Genomic DNA, 24,938 nt, shown 5'->3' on the forward strand with positions numbered 1-24,938 from the left:
ATGCACTTTTTGTTGCAGGGTTTGGACTGTGTAAGAACTATTGAAGAACTGGCAAGAGTCCTCAAAAAGCATTCAGGTACCTCAGCAAACTTTGTCTAAAAATATTTTTGTCTTTTTTATCAGTGTTTTGCATACTTAAAATTTATTCATGCCAATGCAACAAGTAAAGTGGCGCACGTAGAGTACATTTGGAGAGTTGGTGTCTTTCAACAATTTTGTGTGATGAAGTAGGAAAGAATTGGTAATCATTTGTGTGCGTTTTGTTGCCTAGCTGAGTTTTATTTCAGAACAAAGTATATACCATACAGGCAAGAAATTTTGGAAATCCATTTTGCCATATTGACATTGTGTAAGTCCAAGTGTTGCTGGCAGTGGTGTGAAGCGTAGTGGAAAGCACTGGGGGGTTCTGGACTGTCTTTGTGCTGCTTGACAATTACATGCGACCCTGAACAAGTCATTTAACTTTATGCTCTCTTTTTTTCTCTCACCAATATACTGAGAAAACTGAACTGGGTCACTACTAAATTTTTATAGCTATAAAATGTACAGCTGCTGTAAATCGTGCCCACTGCTGCCATGCCGTTAATGTATTCTTTTGCTGTCAGGGACAGCTATGGATGCTGTTAACAGTGGGTATTTTCTTTTTAAATGCGGTTCAGCAAATTTCTGTGCTAGGAGCTGGGAATGAAGGTGATCACAATATGGTCTGTAACCCCACAAAAGTAGAACTCCATGGTCTGTCCATGAGATGCTTTCTTTTAGAGGAAAGTAGCAAACATTGTATAACGAACTGTGTGTGTCCTTCATTCAGAGCCACTAGCTGTTAACATTTTACTGCCTTCAATTTATCATCATCTTCTTGCTTGATCACAATTTTTTTCTGTATCATGTGAGATTCAACTGCAGACATGTTCCTTTCCCCTAAATACAGCAGTGTATCTATCTTAAGCATGAACTATGTTAAAAACAGGTCATTTTTAGACTGAAACGACTTATACACACAGATGGTAATGGAACACAGATTACATGGAACAAGAATTGTAAATAATAGCTAAAGGGCTATGATTGAAACCTAATATCATTAAAACAGTCCCCAGCTATCTTATTGGGTGCCTACTATGTGCTCAGCACTGTATTGGGCACTTGGGGATGGTGGAAAAATAAAAAGTCTATACTATACAAGCCTTTTCCTTGGGCAACTTTCAGATTTAAAACAAGGGAAGGTAACCTCATAGATCATGTAATGATGTAAGGCAGTGTTCATTTTTCAGAACAGGTCAGAAGATACTGTAAGTATTCAGTAAGTTCTGAGGAGAGAGAGGTTCTGGGAAGGAGTTACATAGGGGAGATTCATGGAAGAGATGGGTTTATGCTGCTCTCAGGTGATGCTGAATATGATTTGAGAAGGATCTTCTCCTGGAAGAGAAGTCATTCCTGAGAGGGCACACGTGTGAGCAGGAGAGTGACTGTGGTGTATCTGGGAGGACCGTGGGGGAAGAGCAGGGCATTGAGAGAGGAGTTTCAGGTGGTTCTTATTACTCGTTAAGGTAAAGTCTGCAGATGCTTGGAAACCAGTGAAGTTTCTTCCAAGAGAGGAGCAACCCGATAAAAGTAAAACTTAAGCTTTTTCGTCAGCTGGTAGAGTCTCTCAGAGAAGGTATCCTCTAAGTGAATTCAGGGCCAAAGGACCTTAACCAGGTGCTAATGATCCTAAAAGGGAAAAGGATAGGAGAGATTCCCAAGGGGACGTGGTACCTGCAAGAAAGAAAGAAAGGGTTCGGACTGATGTTAGGTACTTGAAAAACAAGTGTTTTTAAGAGGACACCACGTGGAGGTGTGTAGTTTGCCATGAAGGTATAATCTCCAGGAGTTAAAAGTCCAGCAAGCAATTAGAAATACAGAGTTGTTGGTCAGGATTAAAGAACAAAAGAAAACAATTTTTCATTGAAATCCTTGAAGAGAAAGAGAGAGAGACCAAGAATAAAACAGTTCTTAGGGGTTCTTTGAGAGAAGTTAAGGACAATTCCTGTGAGTCGAAGTTAAGAAAGGACACTGAAAAAGGCACCATTGGAACAACAAGAACCGGAATGATGTGCTGGGAATAGACCATAGCGGACAGGCTGGTGATGGACAACCATGTCAAATTCTAGAATGGGATGGAGATGGAGTATAGAGCTCTCTAATTTAGTTGCGGTATAGCAGAGTAGTTAGTGGGGGTTCTGGAGTCAGACTCTCTGTTTTTAAATTTTGGCTCTCCTCTTGTGTGGAGATATCTATAATCTCTATATTGGATACAGTCTGGTTGTGTGTTCCCAGAAAGACACTCAACCGTGTTTTAACTACTTGGTTCCTCATCTACAAAGTAGAATAACAATAACGTTCAAGGTTAAGAAAGGTGGTACGTTAAAGTACAGGGTCTAGCATATGCCAGGGATTCAGTAAATACGACCTACCTTGCCCTACTTCCCCATCAGGAAAAGTTAGACCTCCTCTGTCTCCCTCACAGACTGTTTGTGTTGTAATTTCTATCATCTACATACTTTACACCTGAACTTTGGATCACTATCTGCCCTTCGGATACCACCACTTACCTGTTTGGATCACTATCTGCCCTTCGGATACCACCACTTACCTGTTTGGATCACTATCTGCCCTTCGGATACCACCACTTACCTGTTTGAGAAAAAACTCCAGCTCCATCTCAGAATGAACTCCTCTTTCTCTTTACTGCCTTCCTGCTGCTGCAGCTTCCACTACCTGCCCTTTCCTCGGAATCTACTTTCTCCATCATGGACACTGACATTCTTGGAATCACCAAAATGGGTGAAGCAATGACTAATTCATCCTAGAATAGGTTCAGTAGAAATTTGGAGTTGGTCACACCTACATGCAAATTTCAGCTCTGCAACTTACTAGCTCCATGTTTCTAAGCAAATTAATATTTCTAGGGCTTTGTCCTCTCATCTGTTGGATGAGGGTGAACATTCTTAGGAGGTGGTGCTTGTGAAGGATTGTGGGTCTGTAGGAACTGGTGGTGCTTACTGTTACAGCCCTCCTTCCTCTTCCTTATCCCCCCTACGTCCACTCCCCTATCTCCACTTCCCTGGCTAGTCCAGGTGTATATTCTATGAAACATGTCTTGCTGCTTCTCCACACCACATGCCACCAAGATAGTTGAGCCCCAGATAGATCATTTTTCATAATGGTCACCGTGCCCCTCTGGTTGGTGTCTCCAGTCTTCATTGCCAGGGTGTTGTGCAGATAGATGAGGTCAGTGTTTCTCCCCAACTTACACAGTTCATTGGTGTCTCCTTGTCAGGATATATATATTCTCTATAGGCTCTTCCTGGTTTCTGCTCCACCTCCTATCACTCATTGTTTCTTTCCCTAAAGTCTACTCTATAGCCTTCACAATTCCATGGAAGGAACATGTCCTTCTGCTTTAGGCGTCTGCCTTGTGCCTGTGTATATTTCCTTGTAAATCCCCTCAGTTGCCTCTATCTTTACCTGTCCCTCTCCTTTTTCAAAACCTAGTTCAGGCAATTTCCTCTCCTATTGAAGTTGATTCCTTTCTTTTATCGTCTTAACTTCTAACTCTGTGATGAGTAATTTTTGTTTTGAGGATTCGGATGATTGCCCCAAAGGCTTTTCTCTATATTAGGATGTAGTCAGGTGAGAAGAGTAGGGAGGGTCCAAGTAGCCAAGACTCTGTAGTAGCCTCTTCTGTTCCGTGTTTATGTGACTGACTGCCCTATACGCATGCTCGTGACCCAGTGAGTTCCTGGAGGGCACTGGCTGCCTTGTTCATCCTTGTACTTCAGATATCGATATGTTTCACTAATAGACTTTGCCAGAAAAGTCTTCCCAGATGTTGAATAACAGAATTGAGTAGCTCCAGTGACTGCAGTGAAACAGACCAGTTAGGTTTACATCTATTTTATGTTCGAACATTAACAAGAGTAGCTTATGGCCCAGCTGCTGTATTTCACAATACTATCTTATTCCCAACCTAGGTCTGAGAAACATCTTGCCTATTACAACAGCAAAGGTGCCAATTGTAAAGTTCTTCCATTTGAGAAGTGGTCTGGAAGTGGACATTAGTTTGTATAACACACTGGTAAGATTTTCTCTAAGCTTTTTCTTTAGGGAGATCAAGGGGAACAAATCTCTCTTAATTTACAAAATCTCAAGTAAAATTAAGCCATTTTTTTATCTTATTCATTTTTTTTTTTAAGATTTTATTTATTTATTTGACAGACAGATCACAAGTAGGCAGAGAGGGAAGCAGAGAGAGAGGAGGAAGCAGGCTCCCTGCTGAGCAGAGAGCCCGATGCGGGGCTCAATCCCAAGATCCTGGGATCATGACCTAAGCCGAAGGCAGAGGCTTTAACCCACTGAGCCACCCAGGCGCCCCTCATTCTTTTCATCATCATTTAGGAGTGCTTGCTGTGTGCCTAGCAGTGTTGTAGAGATGGGATGTAACAGTTACTCGTATTTATTTAAAGTGAGGTCAGAGTGGCAGGTGCTTTTAGTTTGGCTTGAAGTTTGTTTAATTTTATAGTGTATGTCTGTCTTTGGTCCCATAGTTGCTTTGCTTTGGAGCTTTATGGACCTTCTCTGGATCCTAGGGGCATTCAGTTTAAATAATGCCAGGTTGAGGTGGGGGACTCCTAACATCTACTTAGACAGAATTACCTTAATAGCCCTTATTTCTAGGAATGTTCAGAATAAGGACATATTAACATAATGGAAGTCATGAGTTCAGATACCATTTATAATTCTTATTATTAGTAAGTTAATGAAGCTCTGTTTTGGGGGAAAATATATTGGTTTCAGTCTGAAGTGAATTACAGTGTAAACCTTTTCAGAATATTCCAGCCTAAAATTTTTTCTTCTAATTAATCCCTTATGGTATAATTTTCCTTTTAACAGGCCCTTCATAACACAAGGCTCTTATCTGCTTATTCAGCCATTGATCCCAGAGTTAAATATTTATGCTACACCATGAAAGTCTTTACAAAGGTGAGTATCCTTCCTGTTGGGATTCATCAGGAAATTTCACTGCATCTTCAAACCGAGGTGAAAACATAAGTCTATATTTTTTAAGGACCCATGGCTGTATTAAATGTTTCCTTTAACTACTTTGGGAAGCCTGCCACAGCAAGCTACAGTTTTATCATCTTAAATTTCATATATGATAACCTGATCTTGCTTGTGGCTGTTGGTTGGGGTTTTTCTTTTGTTTGTTTTTGACGTCCTTTTCGCTGGTATTGTTTGGTTTTGGTGACATTTTAGCATTTGAAGATGTAATTTTCATATTACTGCCCTGTAGAAGCACCTTACTTTTAGTGATAACAGGATAGCTGCAAATTTAGCAGAAAACACTGGTGATGTTTTCTTTGTCCCTCACTTTCCTTCCCTCCAGATGTGTGATATTGGTGACGCATCTAGAGGCAGCTTATCGTCATATGCATACACGCTTATGGTGCTATATTTTCTCCAGCAGAGGAATCCACCAGTCATTCCTGTCCTTCAAGAGGTATTAGTAAAAGAAATTGTGTTTCTCACCTAAAGCTGGGTTGTCTTTGAGCCCTCTTCCTTCTCTAGTATTCTGTGGTTCTGTAGTTAAATATTTAACTATTTTCCTACAAGTTTTTGTATCAATGCATTAAATTTATAATCCATACTAATAGTTTAAAAATTAATTTCAGATATACAAAGGTGAAAAGAAACCTGAAATATTTGTTGATGGCTGGAATATTTATTTTTTTGATCAAATAGATGAACTGGTACGTATTTTAAGAGTAAAGATTTTTTTTACATCCTTGACTAAAAGTTAGCTATACTATGCTGTGGTGTCGTGGTCAACAACTATATTATCACTTGTTATATTTATCTATATTATGATAGTGAAAAACTAGCATATACAGTTGTTTCCTTTGAAGTTGAAAACATTTTTATTAAGCCAGGTGAGTTTCAAGGGACTGTATTTCAGATTCCTTTAATGCCTGTCAATTCCAAATGGTTATGTAACTTTATTCCAAGTGAATATTTGCCAAGGAGTTTGAAAAGACTTTCTTTGAGTTCGAAGGTCTAATAACCCAGGCATCATCAAGGCTCTTAAAATTTATTTCCAGATGCTTCCACAAACATGCATTCTGGGGTTTGACATTTAAAACCCTGAGTTCTCCCTGTCTCTGAGTCACAGGGTAGAGATAAATAAACTCATAAATGATATTTAAAAACGTGAAAGAAAGTTATGTAATTATGTTTTTATGTATTTAAATTCCAGTTAATTAAAGTAAATCCAAACTTACTCCCTAAGATTCAAATGAAGATAGATATTAAAACTTTACTATAGAGCATGATATCTCTTGTTCCCTTCTATTTCTAGCCCACCTATTGGCCAGAATATGGGAAAAATACAGAATCTGTTGGGCAACTATGGTTGGGACTTCTTCGATTCTACACAGAGGAATTTGATTTTAAAGAACATGTTATTAGCATCAGGAGAAAAAGTCTGCTTACAACTTTTAAGAAACAGTGGACCTCAAAATACATTGTTATTGAAGGTACAAATAAAATGAAACGTAAAATGGTTTAGAATATAGAGTTGGAACTGTGAGGGTGTTATTTTTCATCCCTGCAGAGCTCTTCCAGAACAGCCCGGAGCCACTGGTTGGGATGGGCAGCACAGCCTTCCTGTTACTGTCCACATCAGCACACTTGACTCTTTTCAGTATAAAGATTTATTTTTAAGTGACCCAGGTCCTCCTATGGGCCTTCTCACCAATTCAGAACTCTTTTGACCAGGACACATCTTTGATTTTTGTTGAACATCTTCTGGAGAATAAGTTTGCAATAAAGATAAGGCAGCTTCAAAAGAGTAGGACTTTTAACACCTTCTGAATTGAAGACGGGGCACTAAGAATGAATTTTCAGGATCCTCACTTTCTCTTTATTCATTAAGGAGTTTACATATAAGTAATTATATATAAATTTTAACATTTCTTTTGCCTTGGCCGAAGCCTTTTCTTCCCACTGAATGCAAGGATCCCTGGGCCATATATGTTTGTAGATGATTATTTATTTGCAGTTTGTATGATTTTAAATTTAGGGACAAAATGAAGTTTAAATGCTTAAAACGGAACTGAGAAATGGCTAAAAAATATTTTATTTATTTTAATCTTTTTAATTTTTTTAAATGTACAGATTAGCTAAATAACATGTTACTCTACATTCTATTTCCATCATTACTTCTGCCTGTTGGCAGTATGATAATACTGTGAACATTTATAAAGTTAAATTCAGATCACTGTGACTTTAGATAGGGTTTTAACGTTTTAGGATCTCATGTGTCAAAAACATAGAACTTTGTCTTAAACCTTTCCATTATCACAGTGGATTCTTATGGTCTCCAGTTGTTCATATTTTGTTTTTAATTTTTGAAGTCTCTTAATCTTTTACTTCTCATTTTTACATTACTTTCAGTTGAACCATTAATAATAGGCTAAGTGAGAAAGAAGCCTTTTAACCAGCTATTCTAGAATGGAGGAATTTCAGGGGTGGTGACAACAGCAATGATTATTACTGTCCCGTAGCTTAATATCATAGTGTCCCTGCTGCATTAAGCAAACAACCAAAAATACTTCCACATACACACATGTGAAAGTCACCAGAAGGAAGCATAATCAAATCTACTTGAAAGGAAGGGGTAGCTGGGTGGCTCAGTGGGTTAAAGCCTCTGCCTTCGGCTTAGGTCATGGTCCTGGGGTCCTGGGGTCCTGGGATTGAGCCCCTCATTGGACTCTCCATTCAGCGGGGAGCCTGATTCCTCCTTTCTCTCTCCTCCTACTTGAGATCTCCGTCTGTCAAATAAATAAATAAAATCTTAAAAAAAAAAAAAAAACCCTACTAGGAAGTAACATTCTAATAGCGGTTATTTGTGTAGGATCAAATTGAGCGAAAGCTCCTCTACTCCAGGAACCTGTTAGTGAGTCTGAATCCAGAATGGTGTGCCCCAGTTATTGTTCATTAGAAGCATAACAGACAACTTTAGGATGCCCCTTTTCATTTCTGTATTCTTTTTGTATCTACTGTATACAAAGTGGTCTTCAATTCTTGATTCCTAAAAAGGGTTTTGAGGGTTTTTTTCCTTTGCTTTTCTTCAGTGTTTTTGGGCATTTATTGGAAATAAATATCTACACATAATATTCAAAGTATGAATTATTACATATGTATATTATATATAAAATATTTTAATTTAGAAAGTACTTTATCTCCATTTATTTCATGAATAAGTTTTATTCAGATCTTGAATAAATCTTACATCAGCATTTTTTTTTCATCATTCCTACCACTTTCTGGGTCATCTAATAGATAATATTCCAGAGCACAACATATACATACCTATCTAAGACTTTGTGATGCAGACCTTTAACATCATAGAGGAGTCCTTTATGAAGATTTCACTAAAAACTGAGGTCCAGGTAGCCATTGTTATGCCATTGGTACAGGTGCATATGTCTTAATTTGTCTTAACTGTGTTTTCTGATCCTCAAGATGACTAACATGATCCTTAAAACACTTGTTAGTTAGCAGGAACATTCAGCACTAAAATGTTCTAAATAAATTTGTGACCTCTTTATGCTTCCCAGACTAGCACCATTAGATCATACACAACTAATAGGTCTCCAAACAATATTTTGTTGTTCAAAATGAAACAGCTCCTCAAATAGGAACGAGTCTATACAGATTCAAATATAAATCAACACCCTCTCTTCTGATGGACACTTTGGAGAAAACACTTGACTTATGTTTAGGAATTGATATTACTTAGCTGTATTGCATATTGGAAACTCATTAAAAAGGCAATCATTCAATAAAGTTAACCCTTGAACAGCAAGAGGTCGAACTGCACAGGTTCACTTACATGTGAATTTTTTTCAATAAATACGGTACAGTAAATGTACTTTCTCTTGTGATTTTCTTAACATTTTCATTAGCCGACTTTATTGTAAAAATGCAGTATATAATACATATACAAATATGTATTAATCACCTATGTTATAGGTAAGGCTTCTGGTCAAAGTAGGCTGTTAGTAGTTAAGTTTCGGGGGACTCAAAAGATATGCGTGGATTTTTTACTATGTGGGGGATTGTTGCCTCTATCCCCTACATTTTTCAAAGGACAACTGTACTTTTACAAATAATAAAGTATGTAACACTTCCTTCTTATATAGTCACTTAATGTATGAACAATGGCATTTCCTATTTCATTATATTTTTGTTCTCATTAATTTTCTTTGCTTAGATCCCTTTGATTTGAATCATAATCTTGGAGCTGGATTATCAAGGAAAAGTAAGTTGCTTTGTTTATAAATGTTATTGTGATCCCTTTTCCTTTTACTCCATCTAATTGAGCACTTACTCTTTCTTCTTAGTGACAAATTTTATCATGAAAGCATTCATTAATGGTAGAAGAGTATTTGGTATTCCAGTCAAAGGATTCCCAAAGGACTGCCCCTCAAAAATGGTAAGTGTCTGTTAGAAATACCAAAAATACTGGAATGCCTGGGTGGCTCAGTCGGCTCAGGTCATGATCCCAGAGTCCTGGGATCGAGTCCCACATCGGGCTCCTAGCTCAGCGGGTAGCCTGCTACTTCCCCTGCTTGTGCTTTCTCTCTCTCTCTCTCTCTCTCTCTCTGACAAAAAATAATTAAAATCTTTAAAAAAAAAAAAAAGGAAAGAAAAGAAATACCTAAAAACCAAAAAAGGTGCTTTATTAATTTTTACATATTACACCAGCAATAAATACTCTAAAAGAATGGTGAATCTAGCCAATATAAACAATGGCAATACAAAGCAATTCCAAAAACGTTTTTTTAACATCCTCAGTTCTGAGGCGATTTTTATCAGGAGAAAAGGGAGAGACAGCCAGAAGTGGAGTTTGGGTGGGAAGATTAGTCATTGTGGTGCTGTTGCTTTGCCTTGGCAACAAATGTAGATGGAATCGCTGTTCCATGGGCATTTGGCTCCATGCCAGCTTCTGCCAAGGCCAGCCTCCATGTGACTAGGGGTCCTCCACTTACCTCATAGGAAGTCTGGATTTTTCACTTGGAAAGCAGAATAATACATCTCTTAATGGGCCTAAGAAAGAGACCAAGCTCTCTGTGCTAGCAAGCTTACTGGTATCCCATAACCTAATACTCAAGATTTGTATGGAACTGGACTCATTAAAAACAAAGCACAGTCGCACTGTAGAAATTCCCTTCAGTGAGAGAAAGGGGAGTTAGGAACTAGAGGATTTTCTGTTCAAGTTATTTTTTTTCCAACATTAATTTTTTTTTTTTTTTTTTTAATTTGCGAAAGAGAGAGAGGGAGAGCAAGCACAAGCTGGGGGAAGGGGTAGAGGGAGAAGCAGACTCCCTGCTGAGTGGGGAGCCCGATGTGGGACTCGATCCCAAGACCCTGGGATCATGACCTGTGCCGAAGGCAGACCCCCAACAGACTGAGCCACCCAGGCACCCTATTTTTTTTTTTTTAATAAAGACTTTTTAAATTAACCTTAAGTGCATTTGTGTATATACAGCACTGGATCCCATCTGTGCGTCTCCTTTTTGCTGGATATGCTATGGTTGTCTTCTACACCAAGGCTTCTGAAACTTATTCCTACAGAGCACCTTGGGGATTTTGTTAAAATGCAGATTCTGATTCAGGAGATCGGGGTGGGGACCAAAATTTGCATTTCTTACAGACTCCTAGGTGATCCTGATACTTCTGGTCCTCACCTAAATTTCACTGGCAAGGAGGATTCAGTTCAGACATTCTCTTTCCTTTCTTCTGATATTTTTCTCCAGAAGCCACAACAAACAAAGAACAGCACATAGCTTCTTTCTTTTTCTCTGTATGTGTAATGCAAATCGTATTCCTCAGTTTATTGGATTTTAGCCTTTTCATTTTATGATTAAGCGAAACGTTTGTACCTGACCTCGGCCTCCTCCACGTCCTGGCGAAGCTGACTCATGGGTATGTGCTCTTGTGTAGAAATGTCCTGGAAAAACAGACTGTCTTTGTGGTTAGGGTTAAACCATGGTCTGCATGTTGAAAAGGAATAAAGCAAATGAATTTGGGTAAAATTATCCTGAAGTAAACCTCTTAATGGTCTTCAATTTTGGAATTAAACAGTATAATAATCATTAAAAAGAGCGTCTCTGATTGATATCTGGTTAGTTTTCATGTTTTGATCTCACTTTAGTAGTTCATACTTTTCTATATTTATGTTCTGTTAGGAGTACTTTTTTGATCCAGAAGTGCTAACTGAAGGAGAGCTGGCCCCAAATGATAGATGTTGCCGAATTTGTGGGAAAATTGGACACTTCATGAAGGACTGTCCAATGAGGAGAAAGTAAGTCAGTGTTCAAAAGGGGTGGTTTCATTTTTACTTTCCTATTGTACCAGTTTTTAAATGAGGTTCTATTGTAACAGAAAATAAACGTATTAAATCCAGCAGTTCTCAGATAAATGATTTTTCACAGTGAAAATGAACTCTCAGTCCATAGTTGCATGTCATCTGTACATCCCATCCCTTTGGGTTGTTGGATCTTCATAGCTAAGTTAATCTCAGTTAAAACGTGCATTTAAGCACAGATGACCAGATGTCCCTTGGGTGTACAGATACCAGTCTTCCAGGCCTGCTCCCCTTCCCTCATTTTAGTCACTGCCCCAGTCGCTACTCAGCCATTTGGTCGGCAGCCTCTCTAACAGGGATGGCAGAAGAAACAAGGAAAGTAAAATGGGCTCTTCGGGACATCAGTTACACTTCCAGTGTACAGTAACAGGGCTGTTCCAGACTCATGTACAGCTTTTTGCCATTTAGGACCCTTCACGTGTACGTGGTTCAACCCTTAATGATTGCTGTGCTGACCCACTCACGTGGGTCAGGATACTTCTGGTGACGTTTGCAGGAGGTGGGGTAGTGTTGATTGCTTGCATGGGCCATACTATGGTTTTGGATGGTGTGTTGGTCTTAATTGGACCATAATACTCTCATTTAAAGACATGCTCTTAAGGCACCATCTGGAATTCGAGGCTCTTATTTAGTACTTTGGTTTTATATTCAAATAATAGTCACTGCTCATGTAGAACAAGAAAGAAATATTTTTAACATTTTAAGAACATAAATCACCTTACAACCCTTGTTCCTTGTGAACTGAAAGTTCCACATCTCGAATTTCTAGTGCCTACTAAAAGAATGGGCCTCAGAGTCACAAGAAATCACCCCAAAGATCACTGGAGTTTCTTTACATCCATATCTTAGCAGGTACTGGACCAAGGAGTTCTGCTAACTGCAAATACTGTTTTTATGGCACTAGAGTAGTTGTGAAAATCAAAAAGAAAAACTATACCATCGCCCTGAGGTTGCTTCCCGAAAGAGGAGACGGACTGAAATGTGTACATTCTTGTTTTTCCCCCTGATACCTTCTGTCTCTGGTTATCTCCCAAACCTGGAGCACCCTTAATATCTTGTCAGGTTTCTGTTTAGATTTTTCCTACCGGTGTTATATCATCTTCTAGAGTGAGACGACGGCGTGATCAGGAAGATACCCTGAACCAAAGATACCCTGAGAACAAAGAGAAGAGAAGCAAAGAGGACAAAGAAATTCAGAACAAGTACACAGAGAGGGAGGTGTCGACAAAAGAAGATAAGCCCATGCAGTGCACACCTCAGAAAGCCAAGCCAGTGAGGGCGGCTGTCGACCTGGGCAGAGAGAAAATACTCAGGCCTCCAGTGGAAAAATGGAAGAGACAGGATGACAAAGACTTAAGAGAAAAACGTTGTTTTATTTGTGGAAGAGAAGGGCACATTAAAAAGGAATGCCCACAATTTAAAGGCTCTCCAGGTATGGATCCCGGTCATACCTCAATGTTTGCACTCACATCTCAAGGGAAATCTCTTTTTTAGAGTTTAGAACTCTTTATTATTTTAGTTATATTTATTTCTTTAACAAATCAACTTACTGAAAAAGATTTTTAAGAAAGTGAACCCACCCCATTTAAATTCAAACCCTCTTATATGGCAATTTCATTGAGAGGCTTATAGAAGTCATTTGTTTGACTTTTCTAAGATTATCCATGAATGGAAAATCCGGTCATCCCCAGTGCCTATAAAATGTAGCCTGTGTGACCAGAAAACAAGCTGCCACTTAAGCTTCGCTTCTCAGTACGTGCACTTTGGAAACTAAAGCACTGACTGGCCACGGGGGAGGCATAGCTAAGTTAATCTCAGGACACCAGGCTGTGTATAGTGAGCCACTTGTGCTTTCGTTTAAATATGTACATGCACATGCCTAGAAGAGGGACCAGAAGGAACTCCATGACACAGCTGTTATGGTGGTTCCAACTGCAGAAGAGAATTACGGAGTACATATATAGGACATTATTAGTTTCCCGCAGTGAACGTGATTATTCTTACGATAAGGAAAAACACACTCTCAGTCCATAGTTGCATGTCATCTGTACATCCCATCCCTTTGGGTTGTTGGATCTTCATTGACCCTTTCTGTTAAATGGGTGAAGTGTCCACTGCGGGCACCTTTTTAACAGACTGTTAAGCATGAAGGTACCTTCTGTGTGTATAAGTTAGAATTTACAAAGCAGTTTATACACTCCCACTTTCTTTCTCCGAATAAACCCGTGAGAGTGGGTGGACTTTGATAGAGGAGAGAGCATGGAGAAGCATAAAGAAGAAACCCGGGGAGTCATTTTTTAGATTAAAGTAGTAAGCTCTCCTGTTCCTGTCCTCAGTTGTTACATGTGTATGGGTGGTGTAAGAGAGTCAGCACTGATGACAATTCCCTTAAAATTCTCTACTGTTTGTCGTTCCTGGAACACTAATACCTCTCTTCCATTCTATTATATCATAACAGCAATATAATGTGTCTCTTTTTTTAAAGACAAAATTTTTAGAGCACTTATTCTTATTTTTTTTTAAATGGAGCTTTATATGGAATGAAGTATATTTTTAAATTATTTAATTATTGGTTTTAAAATAGGACTTTGGTGTTTATGGAAGATACAGCTTGTCCTGCTTCTAAGGAGCTCGGACAAATGTAAACTCCAACTTTTTTTTACCCTGACATGGGACATAGACCAGATCTTTAATGATTATAAGAGGAATATCTATTTAAGAGAAATTAAAATAATAGAGCTAACATTCACGGAGTGCTTCCTATGAGTCAGGCACTATTTTAAGTACTTTACGTGGGCAGTCTCATCTCATTTTCTCCCCAACCCCATGAGATGGTGGTATCGATAATCCCAGTTGACAGATGAGGAAACTGGAAATAGTATAGATCAGATATAATGAAATTCTACCGAAGTTATTTTTGTAGACCTTTCTGAAACTGGTCTGTGTTTACTAAGTAGCACAAAGCACGTTACCATCGTGTTCCTCTTGGCTACAGCACAGCGGTAAAGGGAAGCCCCAGCATTCCCCCAGCTTTGATGGATTTCTTCCTCCTAGCTGGTAGCAAGGTTTAAGTTGTTTAGTGAAGCTATCAAAACAGAGCAGTATTCCTGAAAGCCTGCAGGGCAGCAGCGAATCAAGGGGAATCCAGGGTATCATGGGGTGAGAGGCTAGTTATTATCAGTCCGAAGGAAAAGCGCCAGAATCTTGGATTCCTCAGAATGTAGCATTTACACACTAAATCAGGTAGTCACTGTATTTTTTAAAAGTAAAATAGGAAAGGAGGAGTGGGGCTAGGGTATGGGGCGTTTCCTTCGGAGTTACTCAAAGTACTAAGTTGCTTCTTCCTATTGGAAAATTATGCTGCCCCCTCTCATGTCTTCAAATATGTTATTGTTCACACAAGATGCTGAGTGGACCTTCTGTCCTGTCCACAGAAAATCGTTCTGTGGAAGTTTAAAAACAGGGATGCTGCTTTCATTTTAAAGTGAGAACAAAATGCTAACTTTTTTCTCAGGTGTGTCTAAATCAGATTGTGTATTCGGATCCCCTTCTTCACCTAGCCCCTTGAGACCAACTGGCACATTTGCTCAGGTAAACCTAGCTCACGCCTGAGCAGGAAGCCCCTGGGTCTCCTGTCTGTTGAGCGAACACTTAACTGAGTGCAAGCAGCTCTGTGCCAGGCTCTCAGTGAGGTGCCGGGCAGCCGCTGGCCCTGCCCTCCTTCCGCTGGCTAACCCTCCTGGCTCCTGTCTCTGGCCCTGGTGCAGCGTGGGGTGCGGCTTGCTGAGCTCTGGATGGCTCCGGATGGCAGGGCGTGCTTTGAGGATTCCCTAGTCTCTGTCTTGCTTTTCAATTAACTTGCAAAGTTGTGCCTTCCACATGCCTAATTTCAGCCCTCCTTGGAAATGGTTACGGTTTTAAGGCTGTTTTCAGATGCTCTTCCTTGCGACTTTGTAAACCAGTCTATTTCATTTTTTAGGCAGTGCTTTTACATGAAGACAAAAAGAAACAAAAAACAACTATATTTTTGAGTCCCCAGTCAGGTATGTGGGTTTTAAAAAAACAAATGTGTGTTCTTTTATTTACTGCATAGCTTACCACATGCCTTTTGAGATGCTTCCTTTGAGTAAGTGGTTTTAACAGGGACTAAACATCAGAATCACTCAGGGAACTCTTAAAAATACGGTTGCCCTGTCCCCACCTTTACCTCCTAAATCTGATTCTGAGTGGGTAGGCTTAGACCTGCATAGCTTTTAAGTGTTCTAAGGTGATTCCTATTCCTATACCACCCCTGAGCAGGAACCATAGTCTTTAATTCTTTGTCCCTCTCTCACACTTTTTTGCCCCTGCCTTGTCAGCAGTGTACTCTCCTCATGAGGCTATGTGCTGTGCACCAGAGGAAGGGAAGGAAGTAATTGTTGGCCTGAACTCCACTCTCTTGCTCTCTCACTATGTCTTGAATCCATCCTTCAATACTTCCTTCAAGTACTCACTAAGCCATTTTCCCCCTCCCCCTCCCCCTCCCCTGCCCGGCCCCAAGTGCAGGGTACGAGCCTTAACAGGGGCGATACAGCAGGGAACCAGCAAAGTCCTTGCTCTCGTTCACTCTGTATTCTTGTCAGAAGAGATACGTAAGTGTTTCTTATGGCAACAGGTGCTGAGAAATACAAAGCAGGAAAAGGGAATGCTGGATAGGGAGGTGGCCATTCTGTTAAGTAACATCTATGCAAAGAATCAAATGAAGGAAGGGGCCAGGCAGGGGAAGTTGGAGGTAGACCGTTCCAATAGAACTGAAAACCACCGTTGTCCCTCGGTGTCGCTGAGTGGCAAGTGCAGGGAGGAGGTGGTAGGAGGTCAGGTCAGGGGAGATGGGTGTGGATCATGAGGCGCCTTGAGCCCTGGCCAGATTGGATTTCTTTCTGTCTGTGAGATGGACAGCTGTTGGAGGGCTTGGAACAAAGAAAGTTTAATCTGCATTCTGTTGCGGAAGGTTCCTTATGGCTGCTGTGAGGAGGTGAGGGTGACAGCCGGTCCACGAGGAGGCTTCTGCTAGAGCTCAGGGGAGAAATGGTGCCAGCTTATTCTCGGATGGGAGCAGAAGGCAATGTGAGGACTGGTCGTGTTCTGGATATTTGGCATCAACGTGGGTTGTCACTGGATTAGATGGTGACATAGGACAAAAAGTGGACCCGAGATGACACTACAAGTTTAGGCCTGAGCAACTGGAAGAATGGAAGTGGAGTTTTCTGTGCTGAGAAGGACTCAGGAAGAGCAGATTTCAGGGAGAAAGAGAGTCCAGTTGTAGCCATGTCGATTTAAGAGACTGCTAGATGTCTGAGTACAGATGCCAGGTCACCAGTGGGATGGACGAGGAAGGTGTTCCGAGCAGAGGGCCAGGCTGAAGACCGAGACTTGAGTATTTTCAGTGCAGAGATAGCGTTTGAAGGCCTGGGTAGGAATGAGATCACCTAGAAAATAATGCAGAAAGAAAAGAGAACATTTAAAGGCTCAAAATAAAGAAGACAGACAGAAGATGGTCAGTGAGGGAGCCGAGCAGCAAGAGAGCTGGCTCCTGGATTAGGAGCTGGCTCGGAGGACAAGGGGCCTCAGAGAGGGCTTGACCATTCTTGGGCCTCACCGCTGCAAATTCGGGTGCTGTGTAGATGGCGCTGTAAGGATTGCATTGGGCAGTGCTCACGTCATGAGTGACTCTGGAAAGAGCCATCCCTGTGGTGTGAAGAGGACAGAAACCTGACTGCAGGGGTTTCTGGTGAGAAGTGCTGGAAGAGGAACTGTGGGCAACCGAGCCTCACACTGTCCCTGCCTGGCCCACAGGCCTGTGGACAGATGCCCAGAGGGAGGCAAAACCGGGAGGCTCTCCCTTTCTCCGGTGTTTCAAGAATGTGAGTCGGGAAGGGGAAGGGAAACTTGAGAGGGAAGAGGAAAAACAAAGTAACTGAGCAACTTTTTCAGCTTTTTTTAGTAAGAAAGGATGAAACTATAAACTCTATAACAAATATTCTGAGTTCTGGCCTGTAAACACCCTTAGTAACTTTGCTTATTTTCTCTTTCTCTCTCTCTCTCTCTCTCTGTCTCTCTGTCTCTCTTATCTTATTCAATAAAGTAGGGTTAAAGAAAGGAAATCATATAAGCAAATAGAGCATGTGTAGTCTTTTTAACTTGATTGTACAGTTTATGAGAAAAGTTTCTGAAATTTTAAAACTCCATTGACAGAACTTGACATTTTTGTATGTAGTGTAAAACAACCCACATATTTTATGATCAGCTTTTACCTGTTGTATGTTATTGCTGATATGCAAACACATTTGTTTTTAGCTTGGAAAGATGGTGTGTTCGTTAGAATGTGAAGAGACGAAGCTGTCTCTGCCATCAGTTACCGGGAGATAGCACTCCCCGCCCCTGGGCAGCCTTGTAGACCCCGCGGGAGAGAGAGGCTTCCCTACTTTCACCAGCACAGTCTGAGAGAAACCAGGGCGCAGTGGTCTCACCCTGGGAAAGCTTTGAGAGCTCCCAGCAAGGGATGTTTGGTTGTCTCTACTCTGAATGTCGTTCACAAGAGAAAAATAAATAGATTTGTTAAATTATGTAGCTACTTCTCTTTCTGCCTGTCTGGGGATGAAGTATCTCAAGTATATACAGTAATCTAAACAGGAATAGGCACTTATTTTTAAGCTATGTGAATTCCAGGGATTTTTTTTTTCTTTAATGATTGGAGAAAACATTTAAAGTGGCATCAGATCGCATAACAATTCCAATTTATGAAGCATGGGCACTGGGTTGGTATAGAGTGAGGTCAGATGGTTCAAGGAGAAAGAGCCGGAAATCCTCAGAAAAGTACCGCCTTTACCTAAATAGGGAAGAGTGGATATAAAGGTAAAGACAGAGGCGGCTCTGTGAGAAAATGCAGGAGCAGCTGTTTCCTGGGAAGATTTTGCCATTGTTTTCAGTAGAATGCATGGACGGATGTAAAAACAAGAAATGTTCTAGTGGGAAAACACCCCAAATCAAATAGAAGTGAAGTGGGCCCGGGGCCCTGTTGTGAGACGAGAGGAGGAGGCTGACACCCTCCGCCTCTGAAAGCCAAGTGCGGGAAACAGACTCTCCATGGCAGTGTGTGCGTTTGCTTCCCACAGATCCTCTGAGAGTTTCAGGGTCACAGAGTTACCATATGTAAACAAGCCAAAAGAGTGTTGTTTTTACAAGCCTCAGCCTTGAACAGATATTTCCAGAGCATTACACTGGAATAGGGATCCTTTCTTGGTCGAGATGTTGCTTTTGCCGAGGGTAGGGTGTGGAAGAACATGGCCTCTGCCCTCAGATTGCAGGATATGATTTCTAGCTTTGTGATCTTGAAAAACCTGCTTACACTCCGCTTGACTCAGTTTCCTCATCTGTTACAAAGGGATGATAATAGCTGGCTTACAGGGATGTTGAGAAATCTATGTAAAAGCACTTAAAACAGCACCTGCATGTAGCCGCAGCACAGAGGTTTATAGGAGTGTGACACACTGATGCTCCCGCATAGTGACCGTCGGTGTGGCTCCTGCTAAAGGCCTTACACGTCTTGGAAGTAGAAGTTTATTATAATTTTCTGAATTTATTTGTCAGTGGGAAAACAATACAGATGTTGGACATCTGGACATAATACCTGGGCATGGCATGACCAATTGGCTGTAAAGATTTCTGTAATTGTCTTCCACATCAGAGACTTACATATTTATAAATATTTTCAGCAACTGTAAAACTTAAAGGTTGAATTGACTACAGAAGAAAAATTATTACAATAAACATACCTACTTTATACCAGAAAAAAAAAAAATTTATGGGTGGTTAAAATCTATCTTAATTAAACTTTTCAGTCAACAACTGTTAAGACTTGTCAGATTTATCCACAATAAACTCAACCCATTGTCTATATTATAAATCTGAAATACGTCTCAACTGTAAGTAGTGTTAAATTTCCCAGAGTTCTTTTTTCCCCACAGTACTATATATGTGACACACAGGTGGTTTCCTGTTGATAGGATGGCCCCTGTTCTCTCCAGTAGCCATATTGACCTCAGGCAAGAGATCTGCTTTCTCTGAGCTCCAGATGTCTCATCTAGAGAAGGGCTGTAGCCCCATTTATCTTACCAGATCCTGAGGTTAAAGCACTGAGCCCCTAAAAAGCCAAGTTCTCTTTCCTGATACTTCTTGCTCCATTCCTTTCTACTGGGCTGCACATAGTCCTTAACTGCCAGATGGGAGAGTAATGAATAGAAGATTCCATGAATTTCCTTGTTTTCCATTGGGACTCCGCTCCCTCTTATATACACTGCTGATGCAGTGCCTTAGATGTTCAGTGAGTTTTACTGATAGAGATGTATTCATTTTGAAAGAATAAAGAGACTGAGCAGTAGAAGGGCCAAGAATAAGAGCTTTCAAGTCAGACATAGGTGAGTTTGAAATACAGCCCAAATATCTGCTGGCTTTTCAGCCTCTGTCAAGTTACTGGACATCTTTGTACCTTAGTTTTCTTATCAGTAAATTGGGGCTGACACCTCACAGGACAGTTGTAAGGATTAATTTTCTATACGTAAAGCTCTTTTCACAGCATCTGGCAAATGTTATCCCTCAGCAAGTAATCACTGCCTTGTTACGGGTGTGAACAGTTTCCTGCCTTGCTGTTACTTCCCTCTTCTAATAGGACACATATACCATGGACATTAGAACCATAGTCAGCTGGGTTTCCTGCATAAGTGAATTACTCTGGTTTACATAATAACAATTTATTCAGAATGAGAATCTCAAAAAAACTAACATTTCTCTATTCCTTACAACTTCCCCTTTTTGCAAAGAAGGTTATATTTCCAAAAGAACTATGTCTGACTCTTCATTTATTCCATTTTAACCTCACGTTTGAAATCCTAAAAACTGAAGATGTTAGAAGAGATTGATGGTATTTTTACTCCCTCATGATGATGTGTATATACTATTACAGTTTTTTTCTTCGACCAGAATTTAAAAGCCTAATTTTTTTAAAAAGTGATCTTTATGATAGTAAATTTAAAATAACAGAAACAGGGATGCCTGGTTGGCTCAGTTGGTAGAACATGCAGCTCTTGATCTCAGGGTTGTGAGTTCAAGCCTCATGTTGAGTGTAGAGATTACTTAAAATCTGGAGTAAAATAAAATAACAGAAGTACTTTTGTAAAATATAGGGACACCTTGTTATCAGTGAGTAGAGATCATTCTTGTTGATACCCTTCTTGATATTCTAGTATATGAACATGCCATTATTTATTTAATTATTCCTTATTAATGGACTGGCTGCTTTCAAATATTTGGTACATCAGTGTCCTCCAAAACTTTTTTTGCTCTCATATTCTTCGCTCAAAATGTAGAAAGCCCATATATCTTAAATATTTTTAAGTTGATACCTAAGATTTTCATCATAATTGCAAAGCATATAATTCCTGAGGTTTTTAAAAAAATGTTGAAATTTTAAAATAAACCTTATCAATTAGCCTTAAATGTATCAAATGAAATTAATATATCACTGCTTTTTCATACACGCTACCCTTCATTTACAGCTCCTTAATGGGCAGAAATTTTACTTTCCTCCTTGAATTCTTTGTTTTACTTCCATCTTAAGGTAGTATATTTTTTAGCATATATATTTCAGGCATTTTAGGGGTACCTGGGTGGCTCAGTGGGTAGAGTGTGCAACTCTTGATATCAAGGTTGTAAGTTCAAGACCCACTTTGGGTGTAGAGATTACTTAAAAACAAAATCTTAAAGAAAAAGAAGTTTCAAATTCAAGCGTATTATTGATCAGCCTATCCTCCTTATCTGCAATAATAATATTTATAGAAATTGGATTTTTTAAGCCTTTTATCAAAATGTAAAAATTTCTTCTAAATTGAGTTTTTGCATTAGAATATATAATTGATCAAAACAAATGTTATAATTTTTTATTAAAAATTAGTGAAAAAAGATTTTTCTATTTATGTTTACATACTGAAAGTAACTGCCACTTAATGAGATAGATGGGATTTTTCTCCATATAATCAAGTATTTTTGGATCAATACTACAGGAATGAAACAGTGTTCCTCATCATTTCTATCCCAAATCTTTTTTGTTTTTATAGTTGGTAAACATCAAGAAACCCCAGTAGTCTTTATGATAGGGTATTAAAAGTAAGAGATATGCTTTATTTGGAAATGGAAGATGTATTACAGCAGTGTCATTCAGTTACTGCTATTCCTTTTTAAACGAAATGACCAAAAATTTCATAGTAATGTATCATTAAGAATTATTTGCGATGAACATCACCTATCAGTGTAATTTCACAAAAGCTAAAAATTTGGAATTTTTGTTAGAGGCCTTCACACTTACCACAGATAACCAGCGTTTCTTTTCCTTCCTGCCTCCTTGGGTTTTTTCCCAAGGCCATGTACCACATTAAGATTTGGATGAGGAGGAGACATGCCTCTCTTCTATAAAGTAGGAGGACTGTGAAAGGAAGACTGGTGTGCCTTCTGAGAACCAGCCCAAAACCTTGGCCACAGAGGCATTTTTCAGAAAGAATCCAGTAGACATGAGGCACCCCAGTCAAGTCCCGTAAAGCCCCCTGCCCACCCATCCTGTTCAGTTGGCTCAGGGATTACATGTATCCAAGTGTGAAGACCACTGCTTACATCAAACACCATCAGGCAATATTTGCCTAGTTACTGCCTCAGGATAAATTCCTAGTCAGTAGAATGATAGATTAAAAAAGGGCACACCTTCTCACAGTGAGGCCAGCAATGCCAAAAGGGAATTGTCAGCCACCAGAGAGTCTCTGACTGCCTGTTTCCCAGACCCTCACTTTATGGGAGTAGTCTTTTGCCCATCGGCTTGTATTCTCCGTTGAAGTCTCCTGCTTTTCACATGTTTTCATCTGTGTTTCTTCATATTTCTATCTTTGTATTTTTTAACTAGGGCAGTCATCTCTGTTTTTAGCTTTAGTTTCCACATAGAAATCCATTTGTCCTTTAACAAACGTGTTCTGTCCTTCCATGTTCTGCCACCATGCCAATTTATTAACCTTTCTGTCTTGTTTAGGATTTGTTTTGCCATATAGTTTGTTACTTGCTTGTTTTAGTCGTTTCATCTAGCCAATTTTTAGGTGATTTCAAGTCATGCTTCAGAGTTTTATAAATTTCTTGTTATTCCCTCAGAGTACATAAAAGTTCATGTTTTATTTCTAGTGGGTTTACTTTTCTACATGCACATTTTTATATGAAATTTCTTCAGGTATGATTTTTTTTTTATACAGGCTATGTAGTAATCAGACTATTAGCACTATTCTTAGAAAAGAGTGGTTTCCTAACATGTTGGGAAAAATACGAAGATACAAATAAAACTCATCTACTAGAGAACTGAACTTATTTTTTTTCCCTATCTTCTTCTCAATCTTTTTTTCAATAAAAGATCATTAAGATGGTCGAAGTCCGCTTTGACCACCATCCCAGACCCATTCCATCCTTTGTGGCCTCTCCACCCCAGAGGCATCTATTATTAGGAGTTCAGATGTTCTTCTAGTTCCTTTTTTTAAACTGACATATGAACCCTTTTACATACATATCATTGGTGAATTTTTTAATTTAAATGATGCATCATACTGTATAATAAGAATGTTTTACACCCTAGTTTTTCGTATTTATTTAATGAAGTGATTTTGAAATTTATATAGATCACTATAGATAGACTTACTGTGCTTCTTTCCAGTATTCTGTCTATGAATACAGAACATACTATCCATTATGTAGCGCATTAGCATTTAGATTGCATTTGGTTTTTTGCTCTTATAAATGGTGCTGTACTGAACATTCTCATCTGAAGCTCCTTGAGCATGTATGAGAGGTTTTGTCATTTGTGTATCTTGAAGTCAAACTCTGTTGAGTCATAGTGTATGTGCATTTTCAACTTAGGTTATCAAGTGTTTCGTTGAAATAATTGCCACTCCCAACAGCAGTGTTTATTTTTGCAAATTTGATGGGTTAAAAATACCCTGGTGTTATTCTAATGTATATTTTCTTGACTCTGGTGATACTGTTATATATTTATTAGCCAATTGGAGTTGCTCTTCCATGAATTCCCTGTTCATATCATTTGCCCCTTTTGTGCTTGTTACCAGGTGGAATTCTGTAAAATCCCTATACCTATCGTTTGCCTATTTTTCTGTTGCATTATCATTTCCTTATTAATTTGTAAGTATTCTTCATTTATTCTTACTACTCCTTTATTATATACATTCCAGATATCTTCCTCCAGCATATCTTGTCTTTCAGCTTGTGTCTGTTGCCACTCCGAAGTTCTAAATTTTGAGGTAATCGGTGATGGATTTTCCATGGTTAGTTTTCATGGTCATGTCACTCAGTGATTTTAGGGTCATCGTTAAGAAATTCTTCCCTGAGTTCATAAAGATATCCATCTATAGTTTCTTCTATCATCTTTAAAACTTTTTTTTCTGGTTAGATCCTGAACCTCTATGAGTTGTGTGTGTAATACAAGGTGTAGTGATCTAAACTTTTGTCCCTGGAATGATAAATCTATCCTCAATACTTCGGGCAGTTCAGAATATCAAAGATTTGTTGCCTAGAGACCATTCGAGGCTCTAGAGTATAAATACCACGGGAGAGTGCTGTGCTCCTTCCTGGTATCACTCATTTTTCACTGTACATTGACTATCTGGATGCTCTGCTTTGAGAAGTTTGCTTCTTGGGGGGCATAAGTTTCTATTTGCATACTTAATATGTTTGCTTTAGTAAATGTAGATAGTTAAAGCAAAAATGAATAAAATAAAAGCCATTTATACTTCATTCTAGAGCATAACTACAACTTGGGTTTGGGAAATAAAGTCTTCCCATCTTTTCACATCGATGTACTAATAATGGCTAACATGTATTGAGTACTTTTCTATGTACCAGCTACTGTTCAGTTGCTTTACCTGTATCAGTTTATTTAATCTTTAGAATAATTCCAAGGGGGTAGGTATAATAGCCCACATTTTTTCAGATAAGGACAATGAGGTACCAAACATTGGATTGATAGGATTTTTCATTTGTTTTTAATTTTTAGTGGGTTTTTTAAAAAACTGTTTGTCAACACAGGGCTTGAACTCACAACCCTGAGGTCAAGGCCTAAGCTGAAATCAAGAGTCAGATGCTTAACCAACTGAGCCATCCAGGCGCCCCTTTAATTTTTAGTTTCTATGAAAATACTATTCATGTGGTTTTATAACCTACTTTTTGTATTAGTAATTATTCTTCTATGCAAATCTAGTATTCTGTTGTGTCTATTATATACTTAGTCATTCATATCACAAATTTTGAACATTTAAGTTATTTGCATACCTCAGTTATGGTAAGATTTCTATGACTATTCATTTAGCAAAATTCCAACCCACCTCTCTGTCCTTCT

General features: G+C 39.2%; 1 protein-coding gene across 6 annotated transcripts in view; it reads left to right on the top strand.

The window, feature by feature from the left end:
• TUT7 (terminal uridylyl transferase 7) overlaps window positions 1–24,938 on the top strand; it is a 63,000-nt gene that overhangs the window by 34,359 nt on the left and 3,703 nt on the right. For 4 of the 6 annotated variants that reach the window (XM_059411737.1, XM_059411736.1, XM_059411735.1 and 1 more), the window contains exons 17-28: window positions 19–76; window positions 4,014–4,117; window positions 4,933–5,022; window positions 5,426–5,539; window positions 5,712–5,789; window positions 6,395–6,572; window positions 9,314–9,361; window positions 9,444–9,535; window positions 11,292–11,407; window positions 12,577–12,902; window positions 14,985–15,061; window positions 15,450–15,513. In XM_059411737.1, coding sequence (XP_059267720.1) covers window positions 19–76; window positions 4,014–4,117; window positions 4,933–5,022; window positions 5,426–5,539; window positions 5,712–5,789; window positions 6,395–6,572; window positions 9,314–9,361; window positions 9,444–9,535; window positions 11,292–11,407; window positions 12,577–12,902; window positions 14,985–15,061; window positions 15,450–15,513 — 1,345 coding nt within the window. The remainder of the gene's footprint in view (window positions 1–18; window positions 77–4,013; window positions 4,118–4,932; window positions 5,023–5,425; window positions 5,540–5,711; window positions 5,790–6,394; window positions 6,573–9,313; window positions 9,362–9,443; window positions 9,536–11,291; window positions 11,408–12,576; window positions 12,903–14,984; window positions 15,062–15,449; window positions 15,514–24,938) is intronic. The other 2 variants (XM_059411740.1, XM_059411739.1) reach the window with 2 other exon arrangements.

The sequence above is a fragment of the Mustela nigripes genome, chromosome 9 (assembly GCF_022355385.1).
Source record: "Mustela nigripes isolate SB6536 chromosome 9, MUSNIG.SB6536, whole genome shotgun sequence".
In the NCBI taxonomy this organism is placed as follows: Eukaryota; Metazoa; Chordata; class Mammalia; order Carnivora; family Mustelidae; genus Mustela; species Mustela nigripes.